This window comes from Callionymus lyra, chromosome 14, assembly GCF_982586985.1.
Source record: "Callionymus lyra chromosome 14, fCalLyr1.hap1.1, whole genome shotgun sequence".
NCBI lineage: Eukaryota > Metazoa > Chordata > Actinopteri > Syngnathiformes > Callionymidae > Callionymus > Callionymus lyra.
Genome location: NC_141831.1, coordinates 7,242,300 through 7,259,176, shown reverse-complemented (window position 1 = coordinate 7,259,176; position 16,877 = coordinate 7,242,300). Strand labels below are relative to the sequence as shown.

Genomic DNA, 16,877 nt, shown 5'->3' with positions numbered 1-16,877 from the left:
AACCCTTGTGTTATCTCGGGGTCAAGGTGACCCGAAGGCCCGAAAACAAATGTGTTTGAGGTATCCCCTTGTGTATTGTCTCTGGGTCAAGGTGAGTGGGTCACTCTGACCCTGAGATAACACAAGGGTTAAGCTACATTGCAGTCCTGTGAGATCACGGTTATGACTGAGGACGAGAGGATACAGGCGACTCCGGCAGCTTTTAAAGCTGAGACTTATTAATACTATTAAATATCTGGATATTTTCCTTCACAATACATTTTTTTTGCCTTTCAAATCATATTACATTTTTTTATATTTTTTTTATGGTTGAATTTCAATTAAGTGTGTATAAAATGAAATACATATTATATTTAAATTTAAAATTAACATGCATATATATAATGACGTTTGTTCATTTTTGTGTTGCAGTTAAACTTCCGGCCACTAGACGGCAGCAGTCACAGCGTCCCCGGGAGCCAAAGGAACGATTAAATCCCGCGAGATCCCGCAGACGACTGAGGACGAGAGGATACAGTCGACTACAAGAGTCACGTTGTCTGTAAATTCTGCAACACCAGAGTCAAGTACTCGACAATACTACACATATATACTTGTTACTACAGCATCACTATATATGGTATCGTTGTCCCCTGTATCGCGATACGTGTCGCCAGAGTCTCGACAACACATCGTTGTTGTTCCGATACGAACTTTTTGCCGCCGACTCGTCAACTTCTCCGGGGAAAAAAGCCGCGACAGTTTCGACTTGAAGTCGACGACGTCGTATCTTCGTCTCGAAAAAACCCAGACGTGGAAAAAAGAAAGAAAACACCTGCAGTCGTGTCGACGGAGCGCGAGCGGCTTCCTTGGCCTTCGCTGCAGGTGTGTGTGTCGGGAGGGTCGAGGGTGAGGGGTCGGAGGTCACGAGGAGTCGCGCCTCAGTTGACCGGTGAGGCAGAGTCTCTCCAGCTGCTGGGCGCGCTCGTTGTGCACCGTGACCAGGGTTCGGTTCTCCTCCGTCAGGTGCTGGAACTCCTCCTCCAGGCGGGCGATCTCCAGGGTCACCTTCTCGTCCTCCAGCCGCTCCGACAGCAGCTGACGCCTGCGGACACGGAGTTTAACTTCATTTATCTTCACAAGAACACGTCTTGAAAGTAACGTCGGCAGGTTTAACGACGATTAAACTGTTACTTCATCACGTGTTAAACATTATAATCATTATTTTTATCAAAGTCTACAACAAAACCTATTTTAAAATCATGATTTATCAACAAAAAACAATAAAGTGTGTATAAAATAATTAAAGTCATTTGAAGCTTTTTCCATTTTATGATTAACATGCAATTTCTGTGTTGCGATCAAATTTCCGGCCACTAGATGGCAGCACTTGTTTAGTCCTCTGCAGCTAAATGAAGTCCCACAAGATCCCAGCAATGACTGAGGACGAGAGGATACAGTAATTTTTTATCATTTTTTTTTGATGGTTTCAATTTCAATTAAGTGTTTACTGCCACCTCATATTATTCTGATCAAATCAAATCAAATCAAGTTTATATATATATATATATATATATATATTTATGATTAACATGCAAATATTCACATCATTTGTTCATTTATTTTGTTGCAATTAAACTTGTGGCCACTAGATGGCAGTGGTCATTACAACCTCTACAAAGACTTGTTACCAACAAGACCTGAATTCAACATTAGCAGGTTTAACGATGATAAAACTGTTACTTCATCCCTTATTAAACTTAATGATCACTATTTTTATCAAAGATATAAAATATAAAATAATTTGATAATTTTTTTATTTTACAATTTACATGCAAATATTCACGATGTTTTTTTTCATTTTTGTGTTGCAATTAAATCTCCGTCCACTGGATGGCAGCAGTCATTACGTCTTCTGCAGCAAAATGAACAATGAAGTCACACAAGATGACTGAGGACAAGAGGATACAGTGGACACCAGCAGCTTTTAATACTGAGAAAATAATATATCAATGATTTATTTATTATTTTTTGGCTTTTAAAACATATATTTTTTATATAATTTTCTATGGTATGAATTTCATTTTTTTTTCAACTTTGAAGTTTTTTCTATTTTACCATTTACATGCAATTTTGTGGTGCAATTAAACCTCCAGCCAAAAGATGGCAGCACTCAATACGTCCTCTACAGCTAAATTAACAATTGTTCCCACAAGATCCCAGTAATGACTGAAGACGAGAGAATACAGTCATTTTTTAATAATTAATGTTTTTTTTATATATATTTATGATTAACATGCAAATATTCACATACTTTTTTCGTTTATTTTGTTGCAATTAAATGTGTGGCCACAAGATGGCAGTGGTCATTACATCTTACACAGCTGTTCTCAATAAAAACATTTTTTTAAACACGAAATGTAAAGATATACATTCTTTATGATCTATAATAAATTAAACTAAATCTTTTTTTTATCACCTAAACTAAAAAAAGAGATTAGTCAAAGTTAATTTTTTTCATAACTAATAAGAAAAAACAAAAATAAAACATCAGGTCTTTATAAAGTGCTACAAGTCATTAGTCACAAGAAAAGTGGTTAAAAAAAATAAAAATTTGGGATTAAAATAAATAAATTAATAAAAATAATGTTTCTTTGTCACATCTTTGAAATCAATTGATCTCAAAAGTCTTCAAACATTTTAAATAAAACTATTGATTAAAACAATAAAACATGTTATTAAACATAAAAACTACTTGCTTTTTTTAGACAAGATATATAAGATAAAAAAGTTCTACTGAATAGAAATGTCTTAATTAAAATAGGATTTAATGAGGATTATTAATTAATCTGTAAAGTAATCAGAATAATCTATTGATTAGTTTCTAATGAAACAATAATAAATGGTAAAATAAATACCTACAGTATTTCAATATCAAAAGACAAATGATTTAATCTGGAATTAATTTAATCCATCGGATCCCTTGCAACCACTCGTAGATCCGGGGTTATATCCCGGTAACTGTAAAGTTGTGCGACAGATTCTCACGCTGACACACAAGTGAACACACAAGGAAGTGTTGACACTGTGAGTCAGCTGAACAAAATCGTTCAATTCTTATCAAGCTTGTGTTTAGTTAATGATACTAATAACAACATCTTCTCAAACCCGTTGTAGGAAATAATTATCTTTATATAAAAATAATGAGTCTCTTGTGAGAGAAGGTTGTTGTTTTTAAAGATGTCGACAGTGACGTCTTCACCTCCTGAAGCTTCTGTATTTACAAGACAAGAACCAAATCCTACGAAGCTCTGAAGATGATGTGGGCGGAGTGGGATTTAGAGGGCTCTAGTGTGTGTGTGTGTGTGTGTGTGTGTGAGAGTGTGTGTGCAAAGGTTTGGGGGGGCAGCAGTTAAAGCCTTGAAAATCCCACTGCTAAGACAACCCACAGCTGCAGAGGACACAGGGGACACTATATGTGTGTGTGTGTGTTTGTCTCTGTGTGTGTGCGTTTGTGTCACTGTGTGTGTGTGTCGGTGCACGTGGAAGTGTGTGTGCGTTTGTCTCTGTGTGTTTGTGTCTCTGTGTGTGCATTGGTGCATGTGAGTGTGTGTTTGATTGTTGGTGTGGGTTTATGTGTGCGTGTGCATGTGGACCAGCTTAAGTCTCTGCGTGTGTCTGTTTCTGTGTATGTTTGTTTTTGGAAGGTGTATTTGTGTTTGTGTGTGTGTGTGTGTGTGTGTGTGTGTGTGTGTGTGTGTGTGTGTGTGTGTGTGTGTGTGTGTGTGTGTGTGTGTGTGTGTGTGTGTGTGTGTGTGTGTGTGTGTGTGCGTGTGTGTGTGTGTCTGTGCACATGGAAGTATTTTTAGGTGGGTTTGTGTCTCTGTGTGATTGTTGGTTTGTCATTTTGTGTCTCAATGTGTGTGTGTGTGCGTGCATGTACATGTGTGTGAGAGCATAGGTGTGTTTGCATGTGTGAGTACATGAGCCAGTATGTGTCTGTGTGTGTCCATACATGTGTCGCAATATGTGTGTATGTGTGCATGCATGTGTATGCATGTGTGTGTATGTCTGTGTGTGTGCATTTGCATGTGTGTGCGTGTGTGTGTATGTGTGTGCGTGTGTGTATGTGTATGTGTGTGTATGTGTGTGTATGTGTGTGCGTGTGTGTGTGTGGTGTGTGTGTGTGTGTGTGCATGTGCATGTGTGTGCGTGTGTGTGTGCATGTGTGTACATGTGTGTGTATGTGTATGTATAGGTGTGTGTGAATGTTTGTGTGCATGCCTGTGTGTGTGTGTATGTTTGTGTGTGTCTTAAGGAGGATAAGTTGAAGTTCAATAAAGTCCAAACAAAGTTTACATAAACTTTCTAATGTTTGTTTCAGTTTGTTATTGTTATTTCTCTACATTTGAATAACTTTAATTGTGTTTTTGAATGATAAACACAGTTTTAAAACGAGTGAATAAATACACAAAATCACAAAACCTTCAAACTTAAATACAGAATATTCTCAGGAGAGAAAAAAACGTACAAATATGTTTCTAAATGTCTCCCTCTAGTGGTCATTAACACCCATCGATCCTAAAGAGAAGAGAACTTTTCTCTTTCTCCTCGAAACAAATTCATAATATTTACTTCTAATTCGTCATGAACATTTGTGTCTCACCTTCTGTCCTCGAGCAGAGAGATCTCATGCTTGACCTGATGGAACTCTCTGGCCATCCTGCAGTGTTCCTTGTACACGTGCACGCTCTCCCTCAGAGACCTGCAGGGGGGCACGGGCTGAAGAGACACTTTAGATGTTACACATGTTTTATTTACTTGAATGAAGGTTTGATCAGCTTTACTTATGAAGAGATTTACTGCTTTAATTAGTTGCTCCATAGTTGTTGCACTTTTACAATTGTTTATTGTTGTTGTTATTGTCTTTATTGACTCTTGTTTTGGTTGTTACTATTTTTTAAATATATTAACTGGATTTTTTCATCTTTTTTGTAAACTTTCTGCTCAGCTAATAGTTCAAGTATTAATTAAAAACAAGCTCAAATGTACCTTTTAATATTAATTAAAGTAATATAAAGAAGATGTTACTGGATATTTGTGTGGAAGTAGAATTAAGTAGAAGTAGTAGTAGAAGAAGTACAAGTAGAAGGAGTAGAAAAAGTAGAAAAAGTAGTAGAAGTAGCAGGAGTAGTAGAAGTAGAAGCAGATGTAATAATAGTAATATATGTAGTAGTAGAAGTAGTAGAAGAAGTAGATGTAGTAGTAGAAGTAGTTTCTTACCTTATCATAATAGTTCAAGGTTTTATACAAAACTAGCTCAAATTTTATTGTGTATATATTAATTAAAGTAATATAAATAAGTATTAGTAGAAGTAGAAGTGGTAGTAGTAGTAGAAGTAGAAAATGTAGTAGTAGAAGAAGAAGTACAAGTAGAAGGAGTATAAGAAGTAGAACACATAGTAGAAGGAGTAAAAGTAGAGTTAGTATGAGTGGTAGTAGTATTAGTAGTAGAAGTCGTACAAGTAGAAGAAATAGAAGAAGAAGGTATAGTAGTAGTCAAAGTAGAAGTTGTATGAGTAATAGTAGTAGTAGTAGAAGTAGTACCAGTAGAAGAAATATAAGAAGTAGTAGAATTAGAAGAAGAAGTAGTTATAGTAGAAGTAGTAAAAGTAGAAGAAATAGAAAAAGTAGTAGTAGTAGTAGTAGTAAGCAGACAAATGAAGTTTCTAGGTGTGAGTATATAAATGTACTAGAAGGTCACAGTGGCATCAGTTGAAACAGTTTAATTCTAATATTTTCATATCATAACTCAGGTTCTAAAACTCACTGTAGTCGCCGGTTCGTTAAAAATCAAAGTGGATTCAATTCGACGTTGATATAAAGATGCCAGTGCTTCAGAGAAAGAGATCACGGACGTCACAGCAGGATAAAATGAAAGCACGGGTCAGTTAAGAGCAGCGAGTAGAAACTCATCACTCATCAGACTCATTTGAAACCTGAGGCGAGGAAACGTTGGCAGACGATGAAGGATAATTCAATGACAACACAAATAGCAGAGCGAGGAGCGAGTGAGGAGCGAGTGAGGAGTGGACGCACTCGTGCTCTACACTCTACTCTTCACTCTCTTCACTCTCTTCACTTCCACTTGAAGGCTGAAGAGTTTCTACCTTCTTCTAAAGTGCAGGATATTCACTACGACACTCTTTCAGTCGCACAAGTACCTGTAATCGCTGCTCGAGGTCCGGGAAGTTCCGTTCTACATCTTGAGCGTCTGTGAACGAGGAGAAACAAATTATGCACTTGGTTCATTTTCAGAACCACTGTCTGTTGAATTAATAGAACTAAATATAAATTGCAATACTATAGGAATAAGGATATATGTGTAGTATTGTCCAGTACTTGACTCTGGTGTTGTGATAGTGTAGTAACAAGGATATATGTGTAGTATTTTCGAGTACTTGACTCTGGTGTTGTGATACTGTAGTAACAAGTATATATGTGTTGTATTGTCGAGTACTTGACTCTGGTGTTGTGATAGAGTAGTAACAAGTATATATGTGTAGTATTGTCCAGTACTTGACTCTGGTGTTGTGATAGTGTAGTAACAAGTATATATTTGTTGTATTGTCCAGTACTTGACTCTGGTGTTGTGATAGTGTAGTAACAAGTATATATGTGTAGTATTGTCCAGTACTTGACTCTGGTGTTGTAGTATTTACAGACCACATGACTCTTGACGAAGTCGTAACTGCTTTCATTTGTTTTCAAACCAAAATATGAACAAACATCAGCTTTAAAAGCTGCTGGAGTCACTGTATCCTCTCATCCTCAGTTATCACCACGATCTCACAGGATTTCATTGTTCCTTTAGCTGCTGAGATTGCAATGACTGCTGACATCTAGTGGTCGGAAGTTTAATTGAAATAGAAAAATGAACAAACCCTCTAAATATTTATATGTTAATTGTATTTATTTTTTAAATTCTTTTATTGAACACAATTTATTGAAATATAAACCATAAAAGAACTTTGATGAAAATAAAATATGATCAAAAGGCCCAAAATAAATCAGCTCAGTCTCATGCGAACCAAGTTTGTTTCTAATGAAAAGTAAACTAAACATGTCGTGGATAAACAACGTCAATAAAAGTCACGACATCGACACGACACAGTAAACATTCGGCTTCAGAGCGAAGAATGTCGTAAACACAACCCTCTGAGTCACGTCCTGTCAGTCAGCAGCACATATAGCTGTCATGTTGACGGACAGGCGGGAGGACGGAGTGGACGACTATATTACCAGGAAGACAAACTCACTCCCAGCTAGACAGGGATGGATCGTCTGGTAGTTCCTAGAGGAGAATCCTGTGATGTTGCAACTTTATAAAAGGTGTTTGTTGTTGTTGTTGTTCACTGTCTAGTTATGAATAGAGGTGTAAGAAAATATCAACACTTAAATATCCAGATACTTTTCGATCACAATACTTTATTGATATTAAATGGCACTTAATTTTTAGCTTTTTTTTTTTTTTAATCGTATTTATATTATGGTTTACGTTTCAATAATGTATGTATAACATTAATGAATTATATACTTTTTATTTACAATTCACTTGAAAATATTAACAGCGTTTTTTTGTTGCAATTGAACTTCTGAGCACTAGATGGTAGTCATTATGTTCCCAGCGATGACTGAGGACGAGAGGATACAGTGAGTCCATCAGCTTTTAAAGCTGATGTTTGGACATATTTCGGTTTGAAAACCAATGAAAGCAGTTACGACTTCGTCAAGAGTCATGTGGTCTGTAAATACTACAACACGAGTCAAGTACTGGACAATACTACACATATATACTTGTTACTACACTATCACCATATATCGTATCGTCTTCCCTGTATTGTAATACATATCGTGTCATATTCTTCCCAATACAAATTCCTAGACACGCTCTTAACTTGTTACATTCACAAAGATCCCACGAGACCCTGCCGATGACTGAGGAGCTTTAAAGGCTGCTGGAGTCCACTGTATCCTCTTGTCCTCAGTCATCGCTAGAATATTTTAATTTCTAGCATTTAAAGTTTCTTAACCTGGACCTAAATTTTTTCCCCAGAGAGTTTCTGTCTCATGAAGGTGTTGCAAATATGGATGTAGATTATCTAGAATTCTGGGGATACAGTATCATGATACAGTGGTAAATGATACGATATATTGCAATACTATAGGAACAAGTATATATTTTTAGTATTGTCCAGTACTTGACTCTGGTGTTGCAGAATCAAGACCACATGACTCTTGACAAAGTCGTAACTGCTTTCATTTGTTTTCAAACCAAAATATGTCAAAACATCAGATTTAAAAGCTGCTGGACTCACTGTATCCTCTCATCCCTAGTCATCACCGCGGAAGACATAATGACTGGATTTCTTTTCAATCTTGTTCACACGTTATTGAAACCATAGACGAACTATGATAAATACTACCGTATTTTATGGACTATAAGTCGCAGTATTTTTCATAGTTTGTCCGGGGGTGCGACTTATACTCTGGAGCGACTTCTGTGTGAAATTATTAACACATTATTACCGGTATATCATTTCACATGTTATTTTCACACTAAACCGCAAGAGGGCGCTCTAGGCCTGTGTTGATCATTTCCACGTAGAAGAGGAAGCGCCGCGTCTCCGGAGTTAGCGGAGTTGTTTAAAAGCGACACCGAGGATGAAGATTTCATGTGATTTGAGTTATTTGGAGTTACACGGATGGTTTGGTAAACTTCTTAGCATGTTATTTATGCTATAGTTCTCTGAATAACTCTTAATATGTTATGTTAACATACCAGGTTCTCAGTTGTGTCGTGTAACGTAACATACAATTATTCAGCCTGTTGTCGCCTCTATTTTTATTTTAAATTGTCTTTCAAGATGACATGTCTGTTCTTGGTGTTGGATTTTATCAAATACATTTCCCCCAAAAATGCGACTTGTACTCCAGTGCGACTTATATATGTTTTTTCCTTCTTTATTATGCATTTTATGGCTGGAGCGACTTGTACTCCGGAGCCACTTATAGTCCGGAAAATACGGTAAGTAGGACTTGAAAACAAAAATAAATGGAAACAGTGCCGCCAAATATCGGTGCAGTATCGTGACTAAAGACTTGCGATATATATCGGAGTGTGTATATCTCCTCCCCCGTCGACTACTCGTGAATAAACCCAGTGATAACGCCGCAGCTTTATCTCTGTCTGGAGATGATGATCCCACGCGTCTGACTCGCCGGCATCGGCTTCTGGTCCTCAGGTGGACTCGGGATTTACAGCCTAACTATACACACAGAGACACAGCGGGGAAGATGAAGCCGAAATAAAGCGATCTGCAGCTTCTAATATGGGACCCCGGGGCCCCGCTTGATCTGACTTCCTGAGAGAAAGACAAGGGGATCAGGGATGGACTGGACGCGTTAACTGCTTATAAATATAGAGGCCACTGTTCGTCGGGCGCCAAGACACCGTCAGTATTAGAGAGGAAACTTGACGCTGCTGTTGCAAAAAGCTGCAGCTGCTCCCGGTGACGGACAGCACCTGGTGTCAAGGTGTGTCCCGGCAGGCCGGGGGACAATGCAGTTTAAGAAGACCCCGTTTGTAGGTTTTTTTTTCCATTGGAGAAGTTGCAGGGATCGCTTTTTTATATTTTTAATATGCCGAGCTCGTACAGGAATAGAGACGACACCTGTCTCGACGGCAGCGTTTGGAGACATGACTGCGGTTTAAGTGATGGGGTGTGAGATCTTGGGGGGGGGGGGGGGTGGTGTTGTTGGGGTTCGGGTGGTCCGGGAGAATGACACACGTGTTTCCCACACATAGTGAAAATGCAGCGAGCGTTGGGAGTCTTCTTGGGCGTTCGTAAACATTACGGCGGTTTTAAAAAAAGAAAATGATCATCATCAAGATGCGAGTCTAAGCTCTGGATATCGTAAATATAGCCACAGCGTCGCGGAGAATGTCATCACCAGCAGGGGGGGTTGAGGGGGTCGGGGGGGTAGAAAAGTGTGTAATGACACAGTTATACACTGAGATGAAAGGACAGAAAAATACTCTTTAGATTTCGATTATTAACTCGACTGAACTGAATCTGCTGAATCTGTAAACTGAAATGCTTACAGATCAAAGTACTTAATAGTAGTATTCAAAGACGAAATGATTGGAAAAGGTAGAATTAATAGTAAAAAGTAGAAGTAAAATTAGTAGTACAAGTGTAAGTATAAGCAGTAGTAGAATTAATAGTAAAATTAGAAGTAGAATTATAGGTAAAAGAGCAAGTACAAGTAGTAAAATTAGTAGTAAAAGTAAAAGTACAAGTAGTAGTATAAGTCTAAGTAGAAGCAGAAGTAGAATAAGTAGATAGTGAGTAGTAGAATTAATAGTAAAATTAGAAGTAGAATTATTAGTAAAAGTAAAAGTACAAGTAGTAGTATAAGTCTAAGTAGAAGCAGTAGTAGAATTAGTAGACAGTGAGTACTAGAATTAATAGTAAAACTATAAGTATAACTAGTATTAAAAGTAGAAGTACAGGTGGTAGAATTAATAGTAAAAGTATAAGTAGAATTATTAGTACAAGTAGAAGTACAAGTAGTACAATTAATAGTAAAAGCATAAGTACAAGTGATAGAATTGAGGAACCGCATCTCCCACCACTGGACCTTCAACATACAACATGAATTTAATGTGTTTTTGTATTTTTTGGTGTAAAAGCAGCAAAAATTATCCAGAAAAGATTAATGTTACTTGTCTTGCAAAAGAAAACTACAAGCTAAGAAACATCAATTGTTATTTTACTTTCGTTTTTTTTATGTATACATTCTGGCATAGCTACGACAAACATTATTGTTTCATTATTTACAATTATTTAATATAAAACGTATCACATGTTTTGTATAAAGGAAAAAAACAAAAGGCATATCTGCATATGATATTTTTTTTGTTGTTTGTTTTATGTTATCATAGTTTTTTTGTGTTTATATTTCAATAAAGTTTGTATAAAATAACATTATTTGTGTTTTTATTTAAGGTAAAGTTAATTTCTGTGTTGCAATTAAACTTCAGTCGTAAAATCCTTCAAAGCTTAATAAAAAATGTAAAATCCTTGCGATGACTGAGGACAAGAGGATACACCTCGCCTCCCGCTAGTCATGTGGTCTGTATATTCTACAACAGCAGAGTCAAGTACTCGACAATACTACACATATATACTTGTTTTGATCATAAATGTATTAATAAAATGAATTAAATAAAAAGGGTTAAGATGCATTTTGTGACGCACAAATCTGAGCAGATTAACACCAGAGTTTGAAAAGCAACATTTTCTACCTGAAGTCTCCTCGAGGCTGAAGGCGATTCTCACTTCGGGTTTATCGGGGGACACTCGTCTGGTCGAGGTGATCATTTAACCCCTTCAGCCGAGGGTCGGGCGGAGCTGGTGGAGTAAAGAGGAACGTTTCACTAGAAACAAAATACTTTGTCCTTGTGTGCAGGATTACAAACTTTAAAATATATTTATCACACAGAAAAGCTCAAGAAAATAGTTGAAATCGTCAATAAAGTGAGCGTCTGATTCTATATATATCAGTAGTTTATTTATCTGATAACAACTACAACTTGTAAAGTTCCATGACTTGTATAATAGGTTTCACTGAGGAACCGCAAGATAAGAAACGTCAATTGTTTTGTTTTTTTCCGGTTTATTTAATGTATACATTCGGGGATTCAAACAAAAGCTACAACAAACATTATTGTTTTATTATTTACAATTCTTTAATAGAAAATGTGTCACATGATTTGTATAACTGTTTAAGAAAAAAGCATTTAATATTAATGTATATATTAAATATTGCATGTTTTCTTCATGATACCGTATTGATCAACAGCCCTCTATATATATTTTGAAATAATCTTTTTTTCTGCTTCCAAATCACGTTATCAGCGTTTTTTTGTGTTTATATTTCAATTAAATGTGTATAAAATAACATTATTCATATTTTTATTTACAATAATTTTCATTTCTGTGTTGCAATTGCTAGATGGCAAAGGTCGTAAAGTCCTTCACAGCTAAACGAAGAATCAAATCTTGGAATCTTGGAAGAATCAAAAGGCGATGACTGAGGACGAGAGGATACAGTGACTCCAGCAGCTTTTAAAGCTGATGTTTGGACATATTTTGGTTTGAAAACAAATGAAAGCAGTTACAACTTCGTCACGAGTCATGTGGTCTGTAAATACTGCAACACCAGAGTCAAGTACTCGTAAAATACTACAAATATATACTTGTTACTACAGTATCACTATATATAGTATCGTTGCCCCTGTATCTTAGTTGTGTTAGAAAATATCGATACAATGTAGCGATTAAAAATAAATAAATCATTTTGAAAATCATGTTTTATTTTTTTACCCTAGTCCTTTTCATGGTGACTGAGGACGAGAGGATACAGTGACTCCAGCAGCTTTTAAAGCTGATGTTTGGACAAATTTGGTTTGAAAACAAATGAAAGAAGTTACGACTTCGTCACGAGTCGTGTGGTCTGTAAATACTACAACACCAGAGTCAAGTACTCGACAATACTACAAATATATACTTGTTACTACAGTATCACTATATATAGTATCGTTGCCCCTGTATCTTAGTTGTGTTAGAAAATATCGATACAATGTAGCGATTAAAAATAAATAAATCATTTTGAAAATCATGTTTTATTTTTTTACCCTAGTCCTTTTCATGGTGACTGAGGACGAGAGGATACAGTGACTCAAGCAGCTTTTAAAGCTGATGTTTGGACATATTTTGGTTTGAAAAAAAATGAAAGCAGTTACGACTTCGTCAAGAGTCATGTGGTCTGTAAATACTACAACACCAGGGTCAAGTACTGGACAATACTACAAATATATACTTGTTACTACAGTATCACGATATATCGTATTGTTGCTCCTGCATCTTGATACGTATCGAATCACCAGATTATTTTCCAATACACACCCTTATCGTCACTACTGTTGCGTTACATAGTTAGCATGGAAGCTAATGCTTTTAATGCTAATATTTTGATTATAAATGTATTAATAAAATTAATGAATTAAAATGGGTTAAGATGTTGATCTTGTAAAGGCAAGTATTAAAAAACATGTGTTATTATCGTCACACGTGTTCATTTACCTGCACTGGCGGCGTCAGCAGCTGACGACGATCTGACAGCTATCGATGCAAACAAAATAAAATGGCGGTCAAATCAGTCCGGGGTGAAAGAAAAATCTTAAAAAAAAGATCAAGAAAGTCGCTCCTGTCCGTCTCGGGTTATGATCCTGTATTCGTGCAGCAGCTTCTCTGACGGACGCACATGCTTGTCATCCACAGCCACGCCGGTCGGGGGGGCAACACAAAAGGGCGCAGGCGGCGCTGAACGGAATGCGGCCACCGCCGTCCCCTCGGAGGGCGAACCCGGGGCCCAATTAAATGTCTCGGATGACATGACTTTAGCCCGCAAAAATGCCCGTAGCTCAAGCGCCAATTTGAGTGACACGGTCATGGCGGCGAGGAGGAGGAGGAGGACGCAATAGCTGGGCAGTGAGGCAGTTGTTGAGCTATAAAAGAAACATAGAGCATCCCTGCTGTCGGCTCTATTCCTGGAGCTGTTTGGATGGTTCAGAGCGGGACAAACACAACACAAAACAAACACAAAGAGTCCACAATTATTCCATTTACCTTATGTACATATCTCAATTCAACATGTTGTTAGACTATAAACATAAACTAATAGATATTAATAGATCTAATTCCTCCAAAGTACTTTATTATAAATTAAAGTCGTACGATAATACTTTTTTAGTTTTAGTCCAAATACTTACTACTAGGAGATTTAAGTCCTACAAAAATGCATTTATAATGAGATTTGAGTCATATACTGTAAAATATGCATTTGAAAAGATACAAAGGTACAAAATACTTTAATATAAATTAAAGTCGTATGAAAATACCTAATTTCGAGATTCAATTCGTACAAAATATTAAATTATGAGATTTAAGGCCTACAAAAATGCATTTGGTATGAGATTTGAGTCATATACTGTAGAATATGCATTTGAAAACATGAGTATAGTAGTATAAAATTCTATATCACAAGTTTAAAGTTTTACAAAAATACTTCAATTCAAGTCGTACAAAAATTAGTTTATAATACGATTTAAGTCATATACTGTAGAATATGCATTTGAAAAGATGAGTATAGTAGTATAAAATATTCAATATCCAATATTCAACATGTTTTTAGACTATAAACATAAACTGATAGATATTAATAGATCTAATTCCTCCAAAGTACTTTATTATAAATTAAAGTCGTACGATAATACTTTTTTAGTTTTAGTCCAAATACTTACTACTAGGAGATTTAAGTCCTACAAAAATGCATCTATAATGAGATTTGAGTCATATACTGTAAAATATGCATTTGAAAAGATACAAATAAAGGTACAAAATACTTTATTATAAATTAAAGTCGTATGAAAATACTTAATTTCGAGATTCAATTCGTACAAAATATTAAATTATGAGATTTAAGGCCTACAAAAATGCATTTGGTATGAGATTTGAGTCATATACTGTAGAATATGCATTTGAAAACATGAGTATAGTAGTATAAAATTCTATATCACAAGTTCAAAGTTTTACAAAAATACTTCAATTCAAGCCGTACAAAAAATAGTTGATTATGAGACTTGAGTCATATACTGTAGAATATGCATTTGAAAAGATACAAATAAAGGTACAAAATACTTTATTATAAATTAAAGTCGTATGAAAATACTTAATTTCGAGATTAAATTCGTACAAAATATTAAATTATGAGATTTAAGGCCTACAAAAATGCATTTGGTATGAGATTTGAGTCATATACTGTAGAATATGCATTTGAAAACATGAGTATAGTAGTACAAAATTCTATATCACAAGTTTAAAGTTTTACAAAAATACTTCAATTCAAGCCGTACAAAAAATAGTTGATTATGAGACTTGAGTCATATACTGTAGAATATGCATTTGAAAACGTGAGTATAGTAGTATAAAATATTCAATATTCAATATTCAACATGTTTTTAGACTATAAACATAAACTAATAGATCTAATTCCTCCAAAGTACTTTATTATAAATTAAAGTCGTACGATAATACTTTTTTAGTTTTAGTCCAAATACTTACTACTAGGAGATTTCAGTCCTACAAAAATGCTTCTATAATGAGATTTGAGTCATATACTGTAAAATATGCATTTGAAAAGATACAAATGAAGGTAGAAAATACTTTATTATAAATTAAATGTGTACGAAAATACTTAACTTCGAGATAAAAATCTTACAAAATATTTAATTATGAGATTTAAGGCCTACAAAAATGCATTTATAATGAGATTTGAGTCATATACTGCAAAATATGCATTTGAAAAGAGACAAATAAAGGTACAAAATACTTTATTATAAATTAAAGTCGTATGAAAATACCTAATTTCGAGATTAAATTCGTACAAAATATTAAATTATGAGATTTAAAGCCTACAAAAATGCATTGGGTATGAGATTTGAGTCATATACTGCAGAATATGCATTTGAAAAGATACAAATAAAGGTACAAAATACTTTATTATAAATTAAAGTCGTATGAAAATACCTAATTTCGAGATTAGTCGTACAAAATATTAAATTATGAGATTTAAGGCCTACAAAAATGCATTTGGTATGAGATTTGAGTCATATACTGTAGAATATGCATTTGAAAACATGAGTATAGTAGTATAAAATTCTATATCACAAGTTTAAAGTTTTACAAAAATACTTCAATTCAAGTCGTACAAAAAATAGTTGATTATGAGACTTGAGTCATATACTGTAAAATATGCATTTGAAAAGATGAGTATAGTAGTATAAAATTCTATATCACAAGTTTAAAGTTTTACAAAAATACCTCAATTCAAGTTGTACAAAAAAATAGTTTATAATAAGATTGAAGTCATATACTGTAGAATATGCATTTAAAAAGATGAGAATAGTAGTACAAAATTCTATTTTACAAGTTTACAAAAATACTTAATTACGCAATTCAAGTCGTACAAAAATGTATTTACGATATCATAGTCGTACAAATGTATTTATTTTGAGGTTAAAGTTGTGGAATAATGCATTTTTATTACAAGATCAGGTTTGTTCAAAATACTTTAATAAGACTTTTTTTAAAGAGCAAGTACTAGGGTTACGCTAAGAATTCTATTTTTATTTTATTACACCTATAAAGTTGTAAAAAAAACATTTCTTAAGAGATAAAGTCGTACATTTTTTTTTACTTTGGGATTAAAGTTATACAAAGAGCATTTACAAGTTCAAAACATTTATTATGAGATTTAATTATTAACTTTAATCTCATTAAAATTGTAAGCAAATACTTTAATACTTAATTATTTAAGTTCAACAAAATGCATTTATTATGAGATTTGAGTTATATACTGTAAAAAAAAAATGCATTTAAAAAGATGAGTATAGTATTACAAAATTCTATAAATTCAAATTTAAAGTTTTACAAAAATGCTAATTAGGCAATTCAAGTCGTAAAAAAAATACATTTACAATATCAAAGTCGTACGAATTCATTTGTTGAGATTAAAGTTGTAGAAAAATGCATTTTATTATAGGATTAAGTTTGTACAAAATACTAAGTATTAAAGTATTAGGGTTACTCTTAGAATTTAATTTTATTGCACGAATAAAGTTGTAAAAAAAAGAACTTAAGCGATAAAATCGTACAAATTCATTTACTATGTGATTTAGGTCGTACAAAAAGCATTTACAAGTTCAAAAC

General features: G+C 34.6%; 1 protein-coding gene across 1 annotated transcript; it reads right to left on the bottom strand.

Annotated features, from left to right (window-relative positions):
• Positions 1-898: 898 nt before the first annotated feature.
• Positions 899-13,332, bottom strand: map3k7cl (map3k7 C-terminal like). The gene is made up of 5 exons (XM_087806802.1): positions 13,191-13,332; positions 11,351-11,456; positions 6,204-6,253; positions 4,646-4,761; positions 899-1,084 (listed from the first exon to the last, which is right to left on the bottom strand). Exons 2-5 carry the CDS (start codon positions 11,424-11,426, stop codon positions 904-906), a joined length of 423 nt encoding a protein of 140 aa, XP_087662928.1. The 5' UTR covers positions 11,427-11,456; positions 13,191-13,332; the 3' UTR covers positions 899-903.
• Positions 13,333-16,877: the final 3,545 nt, after the last annotated feature.

Bases quoted from the DNA above. Each gene is read 5' to 3' on its own strand.
- map3k7cl (XM_087806802.1), bottom strand. From the start codon at position 11,426: ATGATCACCTCGACCAGACGAGTGTCCCCCGATAAACCCGAAGTGAGA. The intron at 6,254-11,350 runs GTAGAAAATGTT...CCTCGTTCACAG, and splicing joins CAGCCTCGAGGAGACTTCAG to ACGCTCAAGATGTAGAACGG. The intron at 4,762-6,203 runs GTACTTGTGCGA...GTGTCTCTTCAG, and splicing joins ACCTCGAGCAGCGATTACAG to CCCGTGCCCCCCTGCAGGTC.